The sequence below is a fragment of the Eucyclogobius newberryi genome, unplaced genomic scaffold, assembly GCF_026437365.1.
Source record: "Eucyclogobius newberryi isolate DKJ021-1_F unplaced genomic scaffold, fEucNew1.0.hap1 SCAF_6, whole genome shotgun sequence".
NCBI lineage: Eukaryota > Metazoa > Chordata > Actinopteri > Gobiiformes > Gobiidae > Eucyclogobius > Eucyclogobius newberryi.
The window spans coordinates 32,266,767-32,291,849 of NW_027316278.1; the positions used below are offsets into that span (position 1 = coordinate 32,266,767).

The 25,083-nt window shown below is 38.9% G+C and overlaps 2 protein-coding genes across 2 annotated transcripts; both read right to left on the reverse strand.

Moving 5' to 3' along the window:
- Positions 1-2,272: 2,272 nt before the first annotated feature.
- Positions 2,273-7,860, reverse strand: LOC140347060 (leukocyte surface antigen CD53). Its single transcript, XM_072433385.1, has 7 exons — positions 7,776-7,860; positions 5,980-6,168; positions 5,093-5,167; positions 4,906-5,016; positions 3,787-3,894; positions 2,950-3,033; positions 2,273-2,434 (listed from the first exon to the last, which is right to left on the reverse strand). Exons 1-7 carry the CDS (start codon positions 7,836-7,838, stop codon positions 2,366-2,368), a joined length of 699 nt encoding a protein of 232 aa, XP_072289486.1. The 5' UTR covers positions 7,839-7,860; the 3' UTR covers positions 2,273-2,365.
- A 730-nt stretch (positions 7,861-8,590) lies between these two features.
- lman2lb (lectin, mannose-binding 2-like b) lies at positions 8,591-24,856 on the reverse strand. Its single transcript, XM_072433657.1, has 8 exons — positions 24,625-24,856; positions 23,846-23,964; positions 18,435-18,552; positions 17,022-17,104; positions 14,848-15,009; positions 13,818-13,932; positions 13,365-13,478; positions 8,591-12,251 (listed from the first exon to the last, which is right to left on the reverse strand). The coding sequence occupies exons 1-8, from the start codon at positions 24,818-24,820 to the stop codon at positions 12,109-12,111; spliced, it is 1,050 nt and encodes a 349-aa protein (XP_072289758.1). The 5' UTR covers positions 24,821-24,856; the 3' UTR covers positions 8,591-12,108.
- Between the last annotated feature and the right edge of the window lie 227 nt (positions 24,857-25,083).

Genomic DNA, 25,083 nt, shown 5'->3' on the forward strand with positions numbered 1-25,083 from the left:
CTTGTGATTTATGGAGAAAACTATTAGTTACTAGACGCAAGCTAGTGGAAGGGATAAACACAGCATTTGTTGAATTTGTTGAGTTTATTGCTAATACATACCATAAAAATAGATAAAACAGTCGCATGACATACCTTTTACTCTAGGATTTGTTTTAATTGCCTGACATTGCTCTGTATATTCCTCTCACTGAAGCAGAACTCAATAGGTGAGTATTTCTGAACTCAATGTCATTTACATCGGAAACGCAGTTGTTCTACATATTGCAATACATGGTCATAATGTTCTGGCCGGTTGATGTTTGTCTAAATACTGACCATTGATCCACTGCTGCAATAAAATCCCTTGTGTATTTCTCACACGGATAATCACAAGCTTCTGTTTCCATGACAGTGGTTAGAATTCTACAGATCAATGGAATAATAACACTAAATCCAGTCTAAATGTGTTTTAATTCCGCAGAAATGGTCCAGGTTTGTGGTGTATCGATAGTGTTTTACAGGTCTAAAGTCTTGCATAGAGCGCTTCACCAGCTTCTGTCCTCATCGTCTGCATGAGAGCACCAACTTTATCAAAAAGGAATGTCGCACAGAATATTAGCAGCAATCATATTTTGTTATTGTTTAAATCAGTTGAAAATGTGACTCTATATATTTGGCCTTGTGTCACACTATTTGTTTTTTAGCTGGTTTTAGTATTTTTGTCTAATTAAGAAAACAAATCTGTTAATGAATTGACATTTTCACTAAAATACTTATTCTGTCTGCTGTAGTCGTGAGGTGAGTGTCGGGAGGATTTCAAGATATCATTTACAAAATATGATATGATTTTTTTTTTTTTTATTAAAAACGAAATAATTTTGTGAAATGTTATCCAATAGCAGAATAAGAGTGTTATTTTTACCAAGAGTATAAGAGGTTTTTTATAAGGGTTTTTTATAAGAGTTTTTTTATAAGAGTTTTTTTTTATTGTGGGACAAATAAAGGTTATCTTATCTTATCTTAATAAACAATTCATACCACGTTCAATTATTACAAGACGCATGCCAAACCCTGCATGTGTCACTGTTTGAGAAAATACAATTGCAAAAAGAAGTATGTAAAGGGCAGTGGGTCGTGTATCGGTGCAGAACCTGGGGAACGCTGATGGTTAAAAGCTCCTGAAAGCCAATGTGGCATAATATGTCTGCTTTACAGCTTTACAACATCACTTTCCTGTCCTGACGACACCTGCTTGTCTCCAGGGAAATGTAATTACAGGTGTTTTTATTGCTTGTTTTTCTGAAGCTAATCAGGGCTGAGCTTGGTAGTGCTTGGATTGGAGACCGCAGGGAAACCCAGGAGCCACTAGGGGGCAGCTGTGGCTCTATTACTGTCGTCGTACGCAAGACATTCAACCACTTTGCCTACTATGGAAAGAATAATTTGTAAAGAAAGTAAACAAAACTACCTAATAGCCTTTCACCGGTAGTAAAAACAATAAGGAACAAAATATTCACCACTCTGCGAATATGAGGACAATCTTCAAAAAATAAAAACTGGGAGTAAGCTTGGACAGACAAATGTAAACGTCCCGCAAAAAATTCCATAAAAAACGGAGAATTATATTTGTTTGCCTCTGTTTGAAAGATTTTATTTCTACCAATTTGTAACGTGACTTTGAGCATCCTGAAAAGTGTTATATATATAAGATAGTATATATAAGACTTCATTATACCTTGATAAACATGCATTCTAACGTTGAGGTCACCACTCCAAAGATAACTTGGCAAATCCTCAAAATATACACAATGCTGCTTTAAATGGTATGTAAATAATAGAAAACACATGTTGAAACCAGATATACAGTGAAACAAATTCACATTCTAGCATACCAACTTGTCAATTATTATTATTATTATTTTTTACCCAGATGTTATCCATAAAACAGCTAACATTAAGCTTGATATCTTCCATAAATACTTTTAAACTGTCCCTTCAGAAGTATTCAGTCGATACAAACAAATGTCTTTACTCTTGGTGGATAGAATCTGTTATTCTAAAATGCAGTTCATCCACTGACATGTTCAGGCTGACAGCGCCATCTAGTGGCACTTTAAAATGACCACGTGACACGAGCAGGTGCAATGTTCAAATCATAACGAGAAAAATAATCATTTATACCATATATTATATTCAAGATCAGTGCATCCAGTATTCCGTGTATTCGTTCATTCATACAGTCATTACTGCATTCATGTAGCAGTCCTTTTACATCTGATTAAATCCACATGCTTATCTACAACAAGTGCTATTACAAAAGGGTTTTAAATACATCCTAATTACAGTAGTGGTCGATGGGAGCAGGTTGTTAGGAGGTTTTGTTTTTACTGGTAACCAAGGCCCTCTCGACTGAAGTGGCAGAAAAGAGGGACACTTATGCACAGACAAATGAACTGCAAAAAAAGAAGCAAAAACAACATTGGGAGAACAGGTACAGGACAATAGTAGTGCATATATTAGTATTATACATAGGCATATTAGTATTATACATAGGCATATTAGTATTATACATAGGCATATTAGTATTATACATAGGCATATTAGTATTATACATAGGCATATTAGTATTATACATAGGCATATTAGTATTATACATAGGCATATTAGTATTATACATAGGCATATTAGTATTATACATAGGCATATACTCGGCTGGTGTTTTAAATTCAAATATATTCAAGCACGGCCCATTAAGGTTTAGAATTCTGGCATTATTCTAAATGTTTTATTCGTACCACATACACGGGTACTTGTCGTTATAGCAGTAACAGTAGCAGTAATGGTAGCAGTAAATTGCTAACGTGCATAGACTGTGCCATGTTTGTCAAGTATATAATCCTCAACTTCTTTAATATTTTATGGGAACGAGGACATTACAGTTGTATGAATAATCTTGTGTGACTCGTACCTGGATGATGAACATTGTGACCACTCCAGACCCGGTGCTGCGATAGTTGTGAGCAAACCAGTCCCTGAGTTTCAGCACGCAGCCCTGAAGAGGAGCAACACTTTCAAATGGAAATAAGAGCATGTGTTGCCGTGTAAACAGGGCCTAATCAGAATGCACATGTACATAAGGTCATCGATCTGCATACTTACTGCAAATAGTGACGAATGTGAGATGTAAATGTTTTGCACTGTCTACAAACAGCCAAATGTGTGTTTTTATGTTTGTGCTTCATTAAAACAAATGGGATAGAGTGTTAACACAGGTACCAGGCTGTTCTAAACACGCCTGGGGGTCTCTAAAAAGTATTGTTCTAATTTGTAATATTTTTTTGCTGCTGCTCCTCTGAGAGACATAGGAAATCCTCCTGCTGTCGCCTTCCAACGGTTGAATCTGGGCTTCATCTTTGTCACGTCAATATTCAGCTCACATGCAAAAATTTACATGATTATGTCAATCTGAAATATGTTGTGAGGGGATTTTTTTTTTTTAATAAATTAAGATCAATGTAAATGATGGTTTAGTTGAGCAAAAGCTATTGGATTTTATTCCATGGTGAACCTGTTATTTAATTCAGTTTATTTTTTACAAATCCATTCTTATTTTTTGATTCTGATTACATTTTCTAAAACACCACACCCATTTTGAGTTCCCACAATTCACAGCGACGCTTCTCATCTGGTTTAACTACAAAATATCAACAACCACAACCGAAATCTGAATAAACAATTCATTAAAAACATATTCAAACTTATCCAAATACAGTGGTCTTTTTCCTTGACAGATCAGACCACGTACCTCGTCCCAGATGGTGTAGTTGGCAGCGAGACAGGGGTCTTTGGTGCAGCAGGAGATGGGAACGTTATTCCCCCAGTCTGAGGGTCTGTTCACGCCACAGCACTCGAACTGAACAGACAAAGAATACACACTTATGGCATTATTGTTCTCCATAACCATATCTGGCCTTAGCTTTAAGAAAACAACAAAGCCGGTATCTACACTGCAAAAACACCTATATATTTTGAGTTTATTTATTTTTTCCGAGCTTAAAATGTGTTGTTACACTTATTCATATGACATTTTATGAGATTGGACACATATTATGCAAAATGTATATTTTTTTTAGCTTTAAACCATTTTACTACATTGTTCCCTCATCAAAAAATACCTGGATTTGTATTTAGATCATTCACTTTCGTTTGATATCATCTTTTTAGTGAGTCTTTTCCCCAAAAACACTCATCACTTTCCAAATATTCCAGTTTTTTATGTCATATGGAGCGTCAAACTCTTCAGTGCTTTATTTAAGACCATGAATCGTTCTGAGCATTTCTGATGTCAAATTGCGTTCATACCAACTGAGCGCCTGCACTAGCATGACGGGGGAAATCTAAGTGTTTTTATTTCCCTCTGCGGCCAGTAGATGGAGCTCTAACGCAATTCATGCCGTGGGAAATGCCTCAGAAAATGTCATGTATGGTTTTGGAAATCACATGATTTTAAGTTCTATAACAAGAGAGGCCGAAGTAAATGTATTCAAGATCATGTTTAAATATTTGTCCTTTAAGTCATGATGTCTTACTTAAGGTATGTAATAATATGTAGTTCAAACTTTATATTACGGCACAAAAACTAGTGGTAGACTGTGGTAGCATAAATCATTTTCATATAAATAATTAAATCTAATATGTCAGTGCTCTTTTTGCCCAATATAAGTCATTTGAACTGTTTATGACGGGTCGACCAAGTGTGATTTTGTGGCACCAGTGTTGTTTTTTGACTACAGGGGGCACCATTCTCTCCCTTTTTAACGGGAAACACTGCCATATTAAAGATAATCTATATTTTACAATGGAGAGATGACAGTATTGCACCAGAAAAGTACAAGAACATAACCAACAGTTTTCCATAGTTTACCAGGTGCTGCACAGCGTCAAAATCGTCTCTGAGTTTCTTGCTGGCCTTGGGCGTGTTGTCCCTGTAGCTCACCAGGCTTTTCATCAGGTCGTCTTCAAAGTAAGTGTTAATCTGAACAGAAACATGTATTTAGTGTTAGAGCGTTGCTTTTGGCAGTGGTTTGGTGGTGTAAAGTGTGTGCAGGCACCTCTCGGCTGTAGACCAGAAACACACACGCCATCGCCAACTCCACCAGCATCAGGACGAAGAGCAGCACAAAGAACTGCAGGAGCAACACTCACGTCAAGAGCATTCAAGACACAAACAGAACCAACACAGCTCCTCCTGGTTTCATTACTATGGATCTTTTAATTTTATAATATATTGCAATTATTATCTTTTCACAGAAGCGAGAGTGACGAGGGAAACAGTACAATACTAATGCTGTTTTTAAGAGTCAGTATTCAAATATGAGCAATTAATAGGAATAATACAAAATGTAAAAATAATAATGTAAATTGTGTGTTATTTAAAATTGTATTTTTATGTTTGTCTTCTTCTTTTGTTACTTTTAATGGCGGTTTGCAGCCAACTGAAAAGTTGCATTTACCGCCACCTACTGTTGTTGTACGTCTTCAAAGTATGAGTTTTACGCTGTACTGTAAAAATAAAAGGAGAGAGGAAGCCATGTATTTTTTAACTGTATGTAATGTTTTTATTATGTGGATCTCAAAGCAATGGCTAATGGGGCCCCAAAATAAACAAACAATGCTATTGCTAACGCTAACGCTAACGCTAACGCTAACGCTAACGCTAACGCTAATGTTAATGTTAATGTTAATGTTAATGTTAATGTTAATGTTAATGTTAATTTACACTTGGTTTAGTACTGTTCCTGTCTCCTGGGTTAGACATCGTTTATCGATATACTTTTGATATTCAGAATCACTTTTATTTATCCCCAAGGGAATAATCTTTGGTGTGAGTGTGATTATGGCTATGATTACAATTATGACTATGGTTATGACTATGATTCTGACCATGACCATGACTATGACTATGATTCTGACCATGACCATGATGATGACCACTCACGGTGATGACCATGCAGCGGTTCTCCTTGAAGCCCCCCAGGATGCCCAGGTAGCACACGCAGGTCACGATGGTGCCGGTCACCAGCAGAGTGTTGGCCGGGAAGATGGGCCAAAACGACGTGACCAGAGACGCAAACAGTGAATTCATCACCTGGAACTCTCCGAAGGCCACGACGAACGCGCCGCACAGCTGAAAACACATTTTCATCATGTCAGTCCAGACTTTTATGAGTACATTTTTGTTTTTTCATTAGCATTTTGTTGGCAGCAAAAGGTTGAGGGTTAAGCATTCAGTATTGCACATGCTCCATTTCCACCAAGGCAAGTTTATTTGTAAAGCACAATTCATACACAAGGCAAAGTGCTTCACACAACAGGAAAAATGCATCAAATCACAGACAGTTTAAGACATAAAAGAGAAGAGAGCAAATAAAATCCTTTCAGTGACATGCACAGCTAAACAAGACTGTTTGTAGCTTTTTAGCACCAAGTTGGTTCGAGTTCAGTGCCAGTTTTAGAACCGGCTTCTGGTTCCAAAACTGATTCTGACTCGGCACAAGTGCAGAACCAGCACCAGTCCAGAACCAGCACCAGTCCAAAACCAGCACCAGTCCAAAACCAGCACCAGCCCAGAACCAGCACCAGTCCAAAACCAGCACCAGTCCAAAACCAGCACCAGCCCAGAACCAGCACCAGTCCAAAATCAGCACCAGTCCAAAACCAGCACCAGCCCAGAACCAGCACCAGCCCAGAACCAGCACCAGTCCAGAACCAGCACCAGTCCAAAATCAGCACCAGTCCAAAACCAGCACCAGTCCAAAACCAGCACCAGTCCAGAACCAGTACCAGTCCAGAACCAGCACCAGTCCAGAACCAGCACCAGTCCAGAACCAGCACCAGTCCAAAACCAGCACCAGTCCAAAACCAGCACCAGCCCAGAACCAGCACCAGTCCAAAACCAGCACCAGTCCAAAACCAGCACCAGCCCAGAACCAGCACCAGTCCAAAATCAGCACCAGTCCAAAACCAGCACCAGCCCAGAACCAGCACCAGCCCAGAACCAGCACCAGTCCAGAACCAGCACCAGTCCAAAATCAGCACCAGTCCAAAACCAGCACCAGTCCAAAACCAGCACCAGTCCAGAACCAGCACCAGTCCAGAACCAGCACCAGTCCAGAACCAGCACCCGTCTTAATTGGACCTTTATACGACTAATTACCGGCCGCTTGAGCTTTGATTTATACAAAGCAGTTTGGACAGTACAGAAAATATGACAATATAAACTCAATCGCTCTCAATTGCCACACTTTTTCCAGTTCCAGTGAGGCATCGAGGCCGCTAACTGCAGCTGACAGCGAGGAGATGACTGAAGAATGGCTTTGTAAACGTAAATACCAATAATGTTTCCTACGAATTGAGTCTAGTTTGTGTGGAGTGGATGAGGGAGCTGCGTATATAAAGCATCGCCATGATCGATGACGGAAAGAAAATTGGTATCTGGATCCGTACTTCTCTAATCCTTGGGCAAGACATCTACCCTTTTTCACGTGCGGCACTAAAGGGTTATCATTGGGCCCGGAATGTTCCGCAGTTCGGCGTTAATACGGTTCTTGACAAAAATAATGGGATCGGTTCGCTCATTTCAACACAAAGCATGCAGTATAGTTACTTCGCACTGAATATTATTAAAGTATAGGAGTAAAGGTCTGAAAACTACTGGAATATGACTACTGCCCACCTCTGCAAAATATCGTGCCCGCTGCAGCCGTGTAAAACCTTTAGATCACTAACACTTACCCAGCACAGGAAGTTAAGGAGCAGAAGGAAGGACTTGAGGCAGTTGACACACGAGCGATCCATTTTTGATCGTATCCTTGGTAGGACTTGATAAAGATGAGCTGGAATTAGACCCGCTCTTACTCTCAAAGCGACGCGTCTCGCCCGGTCCCTCTGTTTATACCGTTTATGTTGTTTATACTGTCGAGAGCCGTGTTTGATGTGGCAACAAGGGACGGTCCACTCCACAACAGCCTCTCCTGACCTGTTCATACGGATATTTCACATTTGGAAACTCAAATACTGTGTTTAAGATGGTTATTGTAGTATTTATTTTATTTATTTTGACTCCTTTCAGCTGGTTTTCTCCACAGATCTGACTGGTCTGGTGGTGCCGCCATAAAGCCTTCTTGTTTACATGGAGATAAGACCAGTTTATTGCTTTTCTGTGGGACATTTTTATTTTTTGCTATATATTTTTTAAATTTGAAAATAGATCAACAAAAACAAAACAACAGAAAGGAAATAATATTAAAAATACAAATAAAATAAAGTATATAAAGTATGGTGGCCCAGAAATGCAATTTTTACAAAAGCAGATTTTTTTAACAAAAAGCTGCATTTTTTATTTTACAAATGAAGAAAACAAGTGAAGGGAAAAAAAACATATGTAATTAATTAATACATTTCTAGACTAATTCATTTTTTCATCTAAATTGAACAAATACTTTTCTGTAATGGTGGAACAGCAAAACTAAACAAACACTTCCAAGCAAACTGTCTGGAAATATAATACATAGACTTTCAAGCACACCAAAAAAACAGGATCCAAAAGATAATGTAAGAAACATTTATCTAGGAAAGATTGTTCACAATTCTCATTTTAATTAAATAATTTCCTAGAGGTGAAGTTGTTGGTTAAAAAGCTTCCGGAGACATTCAGCAGTACAAACGACACAGACATTTGCAAAAAAGAAATACACAACAAAGAGACAATGACGATCAAATGTGTTAGAAATAGTGGTTCATGAAACGTTTAATTATGTTAAAGTTAATAAAACACTAACTCCTCAGTGGATCAATTTGTCATAAAATGTAAGCAAAAATATCATTAGCTGTTGTAGACATTTATAATAATGCAATTTGTTCATGACTGAGAAACACATACAGAAATATAAATAGAAAACAGTAATCGAACAGGAGCTACAGCATGGGATTTGTTCACAAAAAGTCAAATATTGAATTCCAAAATACACTGACAATAAAACGTGTGAATTTCGAGAAACTGGAACTGAATTTTTTTTTAAATAAATGTGCATTGATAGAAAGATTGATGATATTATTTGATTTGACAACATTTCATATACAGTCGCATGATATTATTTAATTTTTTACAACATAATAGTTTGTTAATTAAGATTTCAGCTGGTTTTCTCCACAGATCTGACTGGTCTGGTGGTGCCGCCATAAAGCCTTCTTGTTTACATGGAGATAAGACCAACATAATAGTTTGTTAATTAAGATTTATGTTAATTATCAACAAACAAAAAGTTAAAACACTTTTTCAGATTTTGCTAGAATTAGAAATAAAGGGCCGTGGTTGCAATGATTGAAGATTTAGTGGCAAGAATGTCTTTTGTTCTACTGCATGTAGCTCAAATAACTGCAAATTTAATTAATACATCTAACCAAGATTTATTCACTTAAATCTAGACAAAAAAAATGAAAAAATAAACACTAAATAAGTAAGACTATTAAGCGTTCAAGACATGTTTACTTAGAAACAAAGTGTATTTTTTGAGTTTTAACAAGGTCATTTGCAGTGTATTTGAAGAGTCTGACCCATGACCTCATCACCCTGCCACAGTCACAGAGGGCGGGGCACGCTCAGACCGCTCAGAGACATCTAGTGGACAACAGCAGTAAAGGCACTGGCTGAACAAAAAAAACTAAACCAAAACACACTTCAACAAAGAGCAGGGAAGGAACAAGATGAAACGAGAGACAAGATTTTGACCTATAATATGTAATCTATTAGTTCAATTCATAGTTATAGCCTCACAAATCTTTTTTAAATCAATTTTATTTTAATTTTTTTCGTTGTAAAACTGCCTTTTATAACAGAGCTACAGCTTCTTATTCAACGTAACCATTGCACATGACGGTTTTTTCAATTATTACTTCATGTGGTTAATATGATCAGTTTTTTGACGAGAACTAAATAAAAGCTGAAAATGACAGGAAGCAGTGGAATGCGTCTGCCTATGTCATCACTAAGGGACGATTTACACACAACTGACATCATTTCGACAGCAATAATTTGACAAAATAAAATCACTGTGCAATTTATATGAATTTTGGCCCTTGTTTACAATATAGTTCCAATGTCCAACCAGGAAGTGGCATTATAATAAAATCTATGGCGAAACTTGGGAAAAACAGGGACTTTTCTTTAAATAAAACCAGAAAAATAATAAATCACCAGCTCATTCTACCCGTGGCACAACCTTGTTCCATCCCAAAAAAATACACTTTTATTTTCTTTCCAACAACGACAACAACAACAACAGCAATAATTTTGTTCATATTTTCCAGTTCATTCCTTCCGACACACGACCACTTTAAATTCACAGTGTAAGAGGTGAAACCCAAAGCTACACGAGAGGTCAGAGTTCACAAAAAAGCTGGTGAAATGAAGAAAAGTTTGAACAGTGATCGGACACAGATTGTATTTCAGTTCGATTGAAACTACAGTTTAGAAAAGTCGGTTTGAATCTGGCACAGCGCTTACAATGTAAAACTAGACACACATTTACTTTTCAGTGCAGAGAAACCAGTCAGAAAATGGCTCAAGTTATTTCATTATTTATACATAGATTTGATTGAATTTGTCATGTATTTGTGTGGATGTTGTATGCTAATATTTGGTTTGCTTTTTTGTAAATGGTAACAACACCACATACGTAATCATCTAACGTTTGAACCTTGAGTTAAATATGTACGCTAAGTAAGAATGAATTTATTTTAGAATTCCAACTCGTCCGTAATCTACAAAAGAGTTTATGCTAAATTAGATTTTTAAAAATGCCACTCAACATTCTCCAAGTGGTAGAATGATTTGTCTAATGTTTGTCCTTTTGCTTTTGTCTTTCTCATATTATTTATTTTCTCCATTTCTCTATTCACCCTCATAAAGTCATACTCTTTAGTTCTCCAGACGGCAGGGGGTGATAAAGGACACTTTCCCCCGGCCAACAAGAGAGAAAGGTGAGGATCCATAACATGCCACGAGCTGAGAAAAGTAGTTTTATGACTGAAATTGAGTCGGAAATCTATGCAAATGATGAAATTCTGTGTATTTGTCCATAAACGTGCTCCATCAGATCCTCAAACAGCTTCACGTCAGCTTCATTACGTCAAATTTAGTCCAAATCTTTTCATCGCGTGACTTTTTAATCAGCAAAATGATCGTTAGCTGCAGCTCAGTTTAAAAAGGCGATAAATGTGAGCGTAGCCTCCAAAGTCACAGTTGTGTATCCTATTGATTTATTGTTTATTTCATGTCAGAGGCGTCAGCTAAATATTAAACAACGTTGCAGACTTTAATTAATGATCAGACTCAGATTTCATTACACTATTGACACAGTTTGGCCACTTTCTGTCACAATTCCAAACGTTTACCTCTTAATACTCAGATTTTAGTAAGTACAGTTCTGAAACACCCGCATTTCTAACAAAATTAACCATTTTCCAGCACATATTTTCCTTATTAACGTTTCGGATTGTGATCAAACTAGTCAAAGAATGCGCCAGTTGCACTTATTCAATTTTACCCTGTTTTCCAGTTTAGTTTTTCAGTTTGTTGTGCTTTTCTGGTTTATTCTACGCTTCTGTTCTCGTCGTCTGAGCCCATTTGTAATTGTGTCTTATGAATCAAGTTATTTTACTAGTCACACGATGGCTTCAATTTAAACAAAGTGGCTTCACAAAACACAAAAAACATCAAATAAGTTGCGTTCCACTTAAGTCGTACCATTATATTGAGCTGCTGATGGTTCAAAATGGCGATGCATTGTGAAGAATTTTTTTTTTTAAATTAAAGATTGAACATGTAGATGTCTTAAGTCTTTTGGCAAATATGTCTGAAGTGGTGGCCCATATCATAACTCACAAAGGACTCAACATTTGTGGGTTTTCTGCACTTTTGTTTCCTACCCCTCCATCCGAAAATGCCACTTCGTCCAATTGAAAAAGGTGACCGTGACCGATTTTGCTGACAATGACCTGGAGACTCATCACTTTTGACTGCGATTTTGTCGGCGTTGCGTAAAATACCGCGGCGATCCGGCGAGCGTCAATAGAATCTCTTGCGCTTGTTTTCCTTCCAGCGTCCGTACACGACGATCCCGACCACGGCGAGCACCCCGAGGCCCATGACGGAGAAGAGCAGGGTGATGAAGATCTGGACGCCGCTCATGCCCTCCTCCTGGACGTCCACTGCAAACACACACGGAACTATTCAGGGCTGAACTGCATAATGACCATAGAGGACAGGTCGGGCGTTCCTTCATCGGGTTTGGGGTTAGCTCGTCATCTACTGGCAGCACAGGGAATTACCATGGGGACGGAAAAAAAAAGCCGCCTTACCCTTGAAGCACGCAGTTGTAATGAGACCAGACAACGAGCATGTTTTTGATAATTCTATAAAGTGCTTTTTTGCGCCATCTACCTCCAACCCAGACCAATCATTCACACACCAGATGTATACTAGGCAATGTGGGTGAAGCGTCTTGCACTCTGCTGCCCCCCGGTGGCACCTGGTGTTCATAGCGGTCTACTTTAAAGCTCCCATAACATGCAAAATCGACTTTTCAGAGCTTTTAACCTTCTTACATTGCTATTTGTGCTTCATATATGTACCCAGAGTGTTTTTTGGATTGATTCCCGCAGTGTTTAGCTATATTACAGACTATCTCCTTTCCTCGAATCTCCAAACTGACGGGGGGTGGAGGCAAGACCGCGTCATAAGGGCAAGCACGCGTCACCATCCCCCCTGAACAAACAACAAAGTCTGAAGAATAAAGTCTGGCGGTAATGCAACACTTGGATGCCAACTGCCATAAAACAATAACAACAACAACAACAACAACAACAACAACCATCCCCCCTCCCCCTATAGATCTATAGATATATCTGTTCTGCGCACGCTGTAGAATAAACACCAGATTTATTTAGTCTCAAAGTAGTGTTGATCTGAAGTTCTATCGTTTCTCACTCACTCGCGCGGAGCGGCGCAGCGCGGAGCAGACAGCTGTGGGGGACACACTACGTCACGGGTGGGCGGGGCACACACGCGCTCTGAGACTACGTCACGGGTTGGGAGGGGGAGCCAGATCGCTCTTTGCAAAGGTGGGGGCGAATATCAAACCAAGCCGTTTGCATTTCCGGGTTGGTGAGGGGGTCCAAGGTCTGGGTGATATTTCTTAACTATTATGTTAAGGGTGTTGCACAACACTTATTATTATCAATTATACACTTAGGATAGACTACGAAACGTGACAAAAAGCATGTTATGGCACCTTTAAGCACTGACAGGCTGGTTCGTCGTACCGTGAAACTGCTCCATGTCGTCCACTTTGGGCAGCAGCACCTCCTCCTCCTCCTCCTGCAGGTCTCTCTCCACCGTCAGTTCGTACACCTTCAGCGAGATCAGGTCGTGGTTGTCTACGGAAACGGCCACAAGATGTATGTAAGCGTATGTTTGGAAATGTCAACAAGTAAAGGCATTGCAGGTTACTAGGGCTGCAACAATTCATCGATTAGCCGTCACTGTTGGAATGGAGATGGGCCAAGTACCAGTCAGGAAGTACGCTCACTGTAAGGATGCATGATTTTCAGACTTTGAGAACACACCATATTTCAACCTTTATTTAGATGATTAAGTCATTAAAATGCCAACGTACAATATAAATAATAGTTAGACAAGATGACTAATCAAAATATGAACTTGTGACTAGTCAACAGCTAAAACAATGGTTAGTCGCAGCCGTATAGTTTACCAACCCGTGAGATCTCCAGTGGCAGAGGAGGTCCCGAGGAAGTACCCCATCGGCAGCCTCAGACCTGAGATCGAGGCGCAGTCTTTGTACGTCTGTTTACCGTCGATGTCGGTCAAAAGCTGCACAAAAAAACAAAAACAAGCTCAGGAACAGAAGCAACACATCCTTCCAAAACACATCAGGGAAAAAGATGAAGAATAAATATATTTAATACTATACAAGGACATGCTGGGAAAATGTTTAGGGGAAAAAAAATACTGTACCAAAAAACAAATAAAAATAGACCTGATTAAAGATTAAATAAAGTTACTTCTATATATTTGAATAACTGAACAAGCAAAAACAATACAATTTTATTGCTCAGCTGGTTTTAGACTATGAAGGCATAAATTGGTCATGGGTATTAATGGGAAACACTTTATATAATCGATATTAAAATTATACTTCAAGTCCAGTCAAAGTTCATGATTTTAAATACCGTATACTACACCTGGAGAACATGACTAATTTTGGCTTTATTTGGTGTATTTATACATGTACATCTACATAATAATCTTACACCAATCGAGAAGGTATTTGTGGAGTAAAGTTGAAAAATCTGTAGCAAATGGCAGGAAGTGACATCACACTCATTCCAGTCAAAGATTATGCAGAATTTACACAAAGAAACAACTTTTCTGACCCTCTAAACATTCATTCAACAAAATGTCTGAGGACTACGAAAAGTCTGAGGAATAAAGTCTGGCGGTAATGCAACAATTGGATGCCAACCGCCATAAAACAACAACAACAACAAAATGTATGTTTAAATTTTCATTTGTCGGATAAAACAAATTGCAACATTTTGGCCCAGTGTTTTCTGGGTAATTTCCTGGTATAATGTCATCAATTACAAACAGGAAGTGAAATTATAAACCTAAAAAATGTGCTATTCTGTGATCTTTAGCAAAATTCAAATATATATTTATCTCAACTGCATTTTAGTTCAATGAGTCGTCCGACCTGTAGGGGGCACTTTAAAACAGACTAAATACCGTGAGCTGATTGCGCGTGTATCTGATGAGCAGGAAGGAGTCGTGCAGGGTGTTGCGGACCATCGCCGTGCAGCCCCCGAGCTCGGTGGAGCGGCCGTCCTTGTCGTGCTCGTACGTCAGCGTGCCGTTCCCCAGCATCACCGACACGTACGGGAACGCCCTCTGCGCAGGGGGAAAACCGAACAATTTCAATCAATCCTAAATATGTCCATACGAAATCAGCTGAGAACAGTTTTATTTATGATTTAAGGAGACGTATTATGCAAAAATCAAGACTTTTATGAGCTTTTTTTTTACTATGTTTACTAGGGTACGTTAACATGGCCCAGTAAAAAACTAGAATAATAAATAAATAATAATGAGTAGTAATAATAATGAAATGATAATAAATAACAAAATAACGTAATAATTAAATCAGACTTTTTTTTTTATTTAAGTGAAATCTGATCGTGACAAACAATGGATTTGTCAACGTATTTTTAGAGCAACAGCAGTATTTGGAAGGCTAAGTGCAATGAATTTGAATATGACTCGTTCAATCTTTAACATCTTCTCTTTCTTTCATTAGTTTGTCTTTTTTTGCATCATTTTCCTTGTCAAAACCTGCAACAATCAGGCCGTATCAAATCAATCTTTTGTGAATGAAAAAGTACAGATATTGTGACATAAAAAGCCGGATATAAAAAAGCACTTAATATGCTTTGATGATGTAATATTTAGGGGCCAAAATGAATAGAAGTTACAGACATTCTTTTAATTGAAATGCTCTTTCAATGTGTATTCAATGTGTTCTTTCGCTTTTATTTAGGCCTCGTTCTTGTCTGTGAAGCTGTTGTTTCCCTCAAACAATTGCGTAACCTTTTTTTTTCCAGCTAAATTGAAATTGAAACTTGGCTCAGTTTGTTTGGTAACAGTTAATTTCCTCAACACGACTGGGGATGTCAAGATCATTCGGTTAATCGATGACCTATAATTCAGGTCACAATATAAATCGTAAGAAGCAAAAAATAATAATAATTGTGACAATTTAGAAGCAAAATTAAGTCTGTTTAGTTCAATCTATTGTCCAAAAATAGACTTAAAAGGAAAGAACTGTTTTTAAATGGTAATTTTAACTTGGAAGTTGACTTTATTTGTCTTTCAGAGAGTTCAGTTTGGTGACAAGTTTGAGGAATGGTAACATCTCAGACCACGAGAACGAAGGAAAATTAAAGATGTCACTGGTGTTTGTTCAGTGTCAATAATCGTGAATAATCGTGAATAATCATCAAATCAGAATCTTTATTTGCACAATAATCGCAACACTAACATTTGATATGATGACATCCCTACATGACTCAGAAACATATTTAAGCAGAGAAAGGTAAAAGTCTGCAGTGTTCCTGTTCATCTGCTTTCTACAACTGTTTACTCGAGTTTCTTCTTCTAAATATTTCAAAGAGTTGAAGAACTTTACATTTGTAACTAGGCAGTAGCAGCTCTTTCACATTTTAGCTCTGCTTTGAGCTTTGAGATTTAATTGCATTTTCCCCCCAGAATGCTGTGATCATCTGCATAAACTCTACTAGAACTGAAAAAGTGACATTTCAGCTCAAACGGGACAGTTTACAATGGAAACAAGTTGGAAAAAAATGCTCTAGACCACGCATAATATGTCTACTTAAATGGCATGCTTATTGTGCAACTGTTACCGACACATGAAGATGGAAAACAAAGGTGAGGCACATTTGGGTTGAATCTGCCACTTTTTTTTTGAAATGCAGAAAGTGAAATGCAGGTGAAAAAATTAAAATAAAATTATTATTTAAAAAAAATATATAGAAAAGCAGGCAACATTTTTTAATTAAATTAAAATCATTATCCAAAAAGAAAGAAAAAAAGATAAGAAAAGCAGGTGAAAAAAAATATTTAAAATTATGATTTAAAAAAGGAAATAGAAAAAAAAGGAAAAAAAATAAAAGAAAAGCAGGTGAAAACGATGAGATAAACACAAGACACTGGACATGCGCCATGACCATCCATGTAGTAGTGATTCTACCTGAGCTCCGATCTGAAGTTTCTGCTCAAAAATCACGATGCAGTAAAGAATAACAACAACAGAAGTTTCCAAAAAAAGTATTTCAACACTCTTAATCCAACGAAATATTTTCTGATCGTACTCGGACTGTACTCACGTCGTGTTGCTTCTCCGCGTTGGGGTAGGTGTCCACAAAAATGGCCAGTCCTGTGAACTGGTTAATGTTTCCAAATACAGGACCTAAAAATATTAAAGACGGTAGAATTACAAATCTAAGAAAATGTATCGTGATGATTACTATATTGACATATATTGTTTGATAAAATAACCGCTGCGACGCCATTTTCTGGATCTCGACAGCTTTCCGCTTTCCACAGGTTCAGTTTTGTGATTGTAGTTCTTCATTAAACCAGTAGGAGTGCAGGCTACACATGGTTACGTACTTTAAATGTTGTGGTGGAAAGTGAAAGTACTGCAATGAAGTAACATGTCACATGTTTAAAGGTGGTATGGACAATTTTTTTCAGCAATTTTTTTGTCATATTTCCTCGTGGCGTGGATAAATCATTAGTCCTGCCACGTATCAATCATAAAACGCACCTACCGCTCACGTGCAGCCGCGTGCGGTTCGTCCCCACGTTTCCTCGTGCCTAAGTGCATGGATCTATCATAATATAGTTCCCTCAGTGTACGGGGCAAAATGAAGACAGAGAAAGACAGTTCGAGCTGACGCAGAAGTGGACAGAAATCTACGGGAGACGAGAGATGCGATGCGCTCCGTTGTGCTAATAAACAAACGCACGTGTGTGTTGTATCAGTCCGCACGATGCGTTCTCAAATCGCCGAAAAATCGTCCATTGCGCCTTTAACTGGACTGAAAAGTAAAAAAAAAAGTGTGTTCTATATCAGACAAATTTGACAGACTTTGGACCTATTCCTGTGCCTTAAGTTTTATTTTGAAGCCTTGATGTGTTTTTCTTTAGACTTTTTCTCTCTGGTCCTGTTCTGTGTTCTTGTATTTGTCAAGTGTTCGAAAAGAAACAAAAAAAAGAAAAGAAAATTAAGATTGTTTTAGGTTTGACATTGTGTATACCCACCACACCTTTGGGGACATTCATTTAAGGTCTGTTTGCCAATATTTCTGTAAAAACTACAACTTTTGGTATTCATTGGTCCAATTCTGCTCAACATGGTTCTATACGGTTTATTTTTTTAGCACATCCACGGTGACATCTTTCCTAAAGCTTGAGTTCAAGTCGTAACTCTTTTGCTGCTGTATTTGTACTTTTACTCAAGTCACTGGAGTGCTTCTCACACTTAAGACGTGTGGTTAAGCTGTTGCTCTGGATTGTGGCTTTTCTACCCTCTACTTCCTGTGAACCTGCTAAAACCTACACCAAATGCCTTTGATTCCAACGCAGCAATGATAAGAATGCATAACTGACATATTCTGAGGGCCTTAATCCTTAAGTTTGTCATTTTGTGCCATATTCAACACAAAGTTATGGATAATGTGTATATTGCATGTTTAATGATGGTCCAACAGCTTATCCTGGTTAGTTTAACCTACCAATTTGCATTCGCTCCTTCGTCAACCAAATGGCAAGACCGTCGCCGTTGAAATTCTTCTTTCCTTGTCCGTGGACTTTAAAATGCACCTTTAATTCCCAGTCCCTCAGGTAAAACGGCTGCAAGATGAAAACAATTGGTTATTTACGTGAAAACAAAGGGGTAAAAAGATCTCCCTGAAGTTAACTCCCTGAAGCAAATATTTCAGTTATTTAGGGTATGTAGCTTATATTTGTGACTGAACTTGTCACTTCAGAGCTTCACAAGTTCAGATATTGCCTTTAAGTGAAGCAGTTTCCTGATTCTAGAAGTATAACACGTATATTCTCCGAGCATATGTCAGTTCTTTTTCAAAAAAAGGTGATAAACAAAACAAAAAGTGACAGTGTGTAGGGTAATATACTTTGCTTATGCATCCTCGCACGGGCTGCACCAGTATATGTAGCATATATTCTTACAAGGTTCTGAATGTCCTCCCACTTGTGAAAGAGCATTCAAGATTGATATTGATTAAAGAATTGTTCAAGAATTCAACATGACCCACTGCATAAGTGTGGGTATGATATCATATTTTAAGAGTAAATTGGGGCACCAGCCGTATATTCAGCATTTAACAACTCTATAATCAACATCTTAATTAATTAATTAAAAATGTATTTGTTCATTGATCTGAAGGTTTGTGAGAACGTAACAGTGACATTGACCCGTTTTCTGGACATGAATGAACCAAATGTGGTATATGAAGATTTAATGACTAAATAATTGAACAGATATATGAATTAGGAATATGCAAATGAGTCGATAACAGACGGAAACACTAGACATGATTGTTCTAGATCTATCTAGTTGTGTGTTAGAGTTAATTCTAAGATGATACTATCAGCCAGCCTGTGAAGTGCATTATACGAATGGAACCAGAAGCTGTGAGGAGATGGGCGGGTGTGGAGTCCAAGAGCCTGCGTGTCCTTGGCTCTGAGACGATCCTCAGAAAAAGGGCCGTTGCGCTGATTCACTAATGAGGCTGGTCTGAAAAGACTGTCCTGGACTTGAAAAGATGCAAAAAGGTCCTTTGCTCGAGTTTGCATGATGTGGTCTCAATCACGTTTAAAAACGGGCACAGAATTCTTAGTTCTGGGGAAGAAAGTTAGCTTCTGCGGGCATGTCTCTTGGAAAGTCTTTGTCCCGTAGCTTAGCTTAGCCTAGCTAGGCCAGAGGCCCTCATTCTCCCGAGATCCGATCTCATGGATCTCCTCAGATGGAACTCCCATGGAGCGCCAGATGGAAACCTGAATGGAACTGAATGGAATCTCCAACTCTTTTCCTTTGCCTGCCTCTCACTTCCCCTTGCGCCAATCAGCATGCAGTCAGAACTTGATAAGGTAAGAGATCTGGAGTAATGTAGACCTTTTGTTTAGCATTAACCTTGGGCAACAATAGTTACAAGTTATAAAACATTTAAATGAACATTTAGAACACAATAACGTCATGTACAGTAAAGTCATCTGATGGACAAATTCTGCAATCTGATGATTGTCTACTAAAACCGCATTGTCTTTTTAGCGTTTTAACTTTTGTCTTGGAGAAAAAATGACTCTCCGAGTTCCTTTTAATTGAAGAAGTCATTCGATGAGAAAGTTATTTCCAACGTTCAAAGTTTCTCTGCTCCTGCAGAGATCATAAATCTCCACATGGGGGTTTGTTAGCTGATGACACCGTAGCCCGCATTCCTGTCACCATGGCAACATGAAGAGGTCATCTGCATATCCTACAAGTGTATAAAGGTGATATTTGAAATACGGTGATCCCTCGCTATAACGCGGTTCACTTTTCGCGGTCTCACTGCTTTGCGGATTTGCATCATGCATTGTGTTCTGCATTCTGATTGGCTAAACAGTCTCTCCACGTCTTCTCTACCTGTGTGTCAATAACGTTATGGATTAATATGCACACGTACGTAAAACCGCTTGCCAAATTGAAGTTTGAGAGGCCGGTGAGAGCGCGCGTGTGAGCTGCGGAAAACGCCGATGAGTGCGGGTTCGTGCTGGAACGTAACCCCTGCGATAAACGAGGGTTCACTGTAGTTTAAAGTACGTTCACTTTTTGTTTGATATTGAACTACAACTCACAGGAACATTTAGCACTTTTTCTGATGGATTGCAAAAAATAATTAATAATAATTAATAATGGATTATGCCAATGTACTCTGATGCATGTTGTATCTAAGGGAAGTGTTTCTTTGCACTTTTACCCACCCACAAACATGGTGCACAACTGTAGTAAACGATAGTCAGGCAGCAGAGATGTCAATGTCAATGGATTTCACAGCTTTACCCAGAGAATAATTTCAAGCCAAACTTTGTAAGCTCAAAATCTAATAAAAAATGTAATTCATATTGACTATTACCACACAAACACATGGACAGTTTCAGTCATTCAGTCAATTATGTTTGACTTGTATGCACACCACTATTTCTCTGACAGGTCGGACGACTCATCCAACTAAAATGCACTTAAGATAAATATATTTACATTTTTTCAAATCATTATTTTTTTAGGTTTATAATTTTGCTTCCTGTTTGTAATTGATGACATCACACTAGGAAATTACCCAGCAACCACTGGGCAAAAACTCATCTAATGTCAGAGTTTTCTTTCATTTGACATACAAAAATACATGAGAGCGACTCTCTAAACTTCATGTTTAGAGAGTCAAAGAATTGTTACTTTGTGTTAATTCTGCGTAAGCATATCCCTAAATCTTATCCGTAGTGTGATGTCACTTCCTGTCATTTTCTACAGATTTTTCAAAGTTTTTCTCACATGTACCTGCTTGATTGGTGTAAAACTACAATTTAAATGTACAACAGGTATAAATACATCGAATAAAGTCAAAATTAGAAAATTGTACAAACCTGTCATAGGCTCTTAAATAATAAACTGTTAAACTGCCAGTATAAAGTGTTAAGATTCTGCTGTACAATACTCCTAATAATAATAATCAAATCAAATTTATTTATAGAGCACAATTCGTACAAAGCGCAATCAAAGTGCTTTACAATGTTAAAACACATTTAAAAAAATAAAAATACACTACAATTTATAAAAATATAAAACAATGTACGACAAACTAAATAAAATAAAATTAATGTGGTATTTAAAATCTTAAAAACCAGGTAAAAGTATTTCAGTCATAGGCGCGGCTAAACAAAACAGTCTTTAGCTTAGATTTTAAACACCGCAGAGGCGTGGGCCTGTCTCACAACCTCAGGAAGGCCATTCCAGACCTTTGTCCCAGAACGTTCCAGAACTGGAACGCAGATTCTCCGTGGCTGGTCTTGACTCCCTGAGGTCCTGAGAGTCTGAGATGGTTCATATGGCACACAAAAGTCTGAGATGTACTTTGGTGCTAGGCCACAGAGAGACTTGTACACGAGCAGAGCTGCTTTAAAGTCTCTTCTCTGAGCCACAGGAGCCAGTGCAGAGACCTGAGAACAGGACTAATGTGATGGTACTTCCATTCACGTGCGGTGACGCCCACCAGGTAGTGGACAGCGTAGAGCATGTTGTTTGTGAGGAGACGGGTTCCAAGTCTATTCGGGTGCAGACCATCCACACGGTAGTGAGAGGGACGATCCCAAAACAGGTTAAAATTGTGAATAAAATTGATGAAGTGGAGCCTACAAACGGAGTCAAGCCAGGCGTTCAAATACAGAGTTCTACTGAATCTGTCAGCACCGCAATTCAGTGTGGGAATGGGTCCGGAGACAAATACAGACATGTCCTGAATGATCCACGGTTTCAGGACATTAAAAAGCTCCACGAAGACCCTTTTCGTAGTCTCTGACTGTCTATATGATATGACGTTTGTCCCGATGTGAACAATAATCCTGTGAACTGTTGAGGGAATGGACTGGCGCAGATCAGGAAGTCTCCACATAATCCGTGAGACCGTGGCTCCTGGGATACAGTGCTTTATGGCGTTAATGAAACGAACGTGTCTGATGATAAGAGTCACCGATGATGACTGTTGTGGGAGAGAAGAGTGGCTGAGGCCGATCCGTGGGTGGATTACGGTGCTGTGAACCATCGCTGGCTGTGGTGGTGGGAGATGTGAACCATCGCTGGCTGTAGTGGTGGGAGATGTGAACCATCGCTGCTGTGAGCGCTCAAGCTGAGATGCTCCAGGCCAGACGCGGCTGTGGACTCGGACCCTTAAGTAGTGGGTCCCTGCTGCAGAGGCGCGTTCTCGGGCACAAACAGCAGTCGTGCCACGGCTTGTTGTGGCCGTGGCTCCACTGGTGACTGCGGGGCCATCGGCTGTGGGACCGTGACACCCCCGATGGCGGCGAGGGTGAACGCAGTGCTGGGAAAGCGGCAAGACTGGAGCCGAGGCCCGAACACCACTACTGGATCATCTCAGGACTGCCTCTCTGATCACATTCAGTCTGGCCGAGGACCTTGTGTGCCGTTTAGAAGTCTTAAACCCGATGGCCGCCCCGGGACGCACCGAAGCCCGTGGCGGGTCCTCGGTCTGCATGGACAGGTGACTCGGGACACTATCCTGGAGCGCCGAGAAATCAACAGACAAATTCAATCTGGAAAGCGTCTAAACTGGAGCGGCTGGAACAGGTGAGTCATTTGCCAGTGCAACAAAACGGTTAGTGAGGCTTAAAGTGGGGACAATTGTAGCTCCAAGTGTGCGTCTGCGTTGTTTCTTTTGTATTGTTGAATTATTTCTGGCAAACCTGGAGCGAGGAGTTGAGCAGGAGGGCTGAGGGGAACCATGTGGGTCCCACACCACTGTGTCTATGAGGGCGCTGTTGAGTGATGTAATTTGTGTGTGCTGTCCGGTGGCAATGTCCATAAGTTTGGATATCAGTTCTTCTTTAATTTTAAGTTTGTTGGATGTTGATTGATCTCTTCTTCCAGATGTTGATGATGAGATTTGAATGGAGACTTTGTTTCTCCAGGTGGCATGGCTGGCAGTGTACGCCACCCCGGGCCTATGTTCAAGTGGGGCAATAAAAACCTCTAAAAATTATAAAAAATGATGAGCACTGTAGCATAAAATAATATAAAAAGTGCTCAGTAGTTAAAAATGCCCCATGGAGATTTTGACAGATTAGTTTAAAATGACTAGTTTAAAAATAATAATCTGAAATTTGAGCAATTTATGCATATTTCCTTTAGAGTTTACATTAGCTGCAAGATACAACATGACGACGGGGGAAGTATTTGTCACATTATTGGCAAAAAACATGGAGCAAAACACAAATGCACACTAAAAGGTTTTTTTTCATCAATATTGCCGCCTGTCAAATTGTAAATGCTTATAAGATTTAGCTGTACAAACACAAAGTGGAGAGATCATTTTAACTTATGCTTTGACTTTTGGATTCACACAGAACGTACGATTCGGCTCCACACGGCGCCCTGCCTGCTCTGGGAGTCGGGGGTCAGTCGGATATAGTCGGGCGTGATCACGGCGGTCCCCATCAGATCCCACTGAGACGAGCTGGAGAAACCTAAACCTGCAGAACGACAACACACGACAGTTAGAACATGAACTGACAATGACTCGCTTGTTTTTTTAACGTGAGTCAGCGGAGTAAGAGGATCGTTTTGGGAGTGAACAGGTCGGTTAATCTTATCTGAACATGTTTTGAGTGAACATTTTGAGATGGTGACATAAGAGTGTTGAAAAGCAAAAACATGTGATTATAGAAGGTGTACGAGCCTGAAAAACCGACAGTTTATGCAGGCACTTATTGTATGTTGTGCCTGGGGGTCATTTAAGTACAATAAGGCCATTTCTGAAGATGTTGCAAATTATTTCTTCAAAAATGTATCTCACTATAATATAGTGAGATACATTTTTATGTTTTAGGTGATCCTGGTGACAATGTTTAGACAATATTATGGAAAATGTGGTAAAACAAGCTACTTATCAATGCTATAACTAAAAAAAATTAAAATAAAATCAAAAAATTTAACTGCAGCCAATTTTCACATATCTGAATATGACAGGAGCTTTTATTTCTCGTATTGTGAAATGAAAGGAAGGCACACATTTCTGCGTGGTTAATTATGATAAACGTTAATGTAACTATACGATGTTCTCAGACGATGATCGCGTTGTATTTCTGATGTTAAAAGTGTGCTAATTACACAAGTGCATTACAGGTACTTACCTCGATAAGGCTTGATCAGAGAATATTCCCGTTTCAAAAACTCCTCCGGCTCGTATTCGTCCGCTCGCGATGTTCTCGTCATAAAACACACGATAATAAACAAATATGTGCATTTTCGGAGGGTTTTCATACACGACATGCTGATTAAAGGCTGTAAACTTCTGTTCCGATTCATACTGGAGACGGCGGCGTCCATCTTTACGTCTGTTACGTCAAACTCATCACGTGACGCAAGGCAACGGTGATACTTCCGGTAGAGTGATTCAAAATAAAATGTTCAAAGTGAAACTGAAGCGAAACGTCCACTCACTCTCTAGTGACCCAAAAGATCTATTCAATTGAGAACGGAGATATCGTTTGAAGTGAATAATTTTAAAATAATTTTAAAATTAAAATTGATGGTCTGCATGCAAATAACCAAGTCTGCATGCAAATAACCAGAGCTATATTTAGGGCATC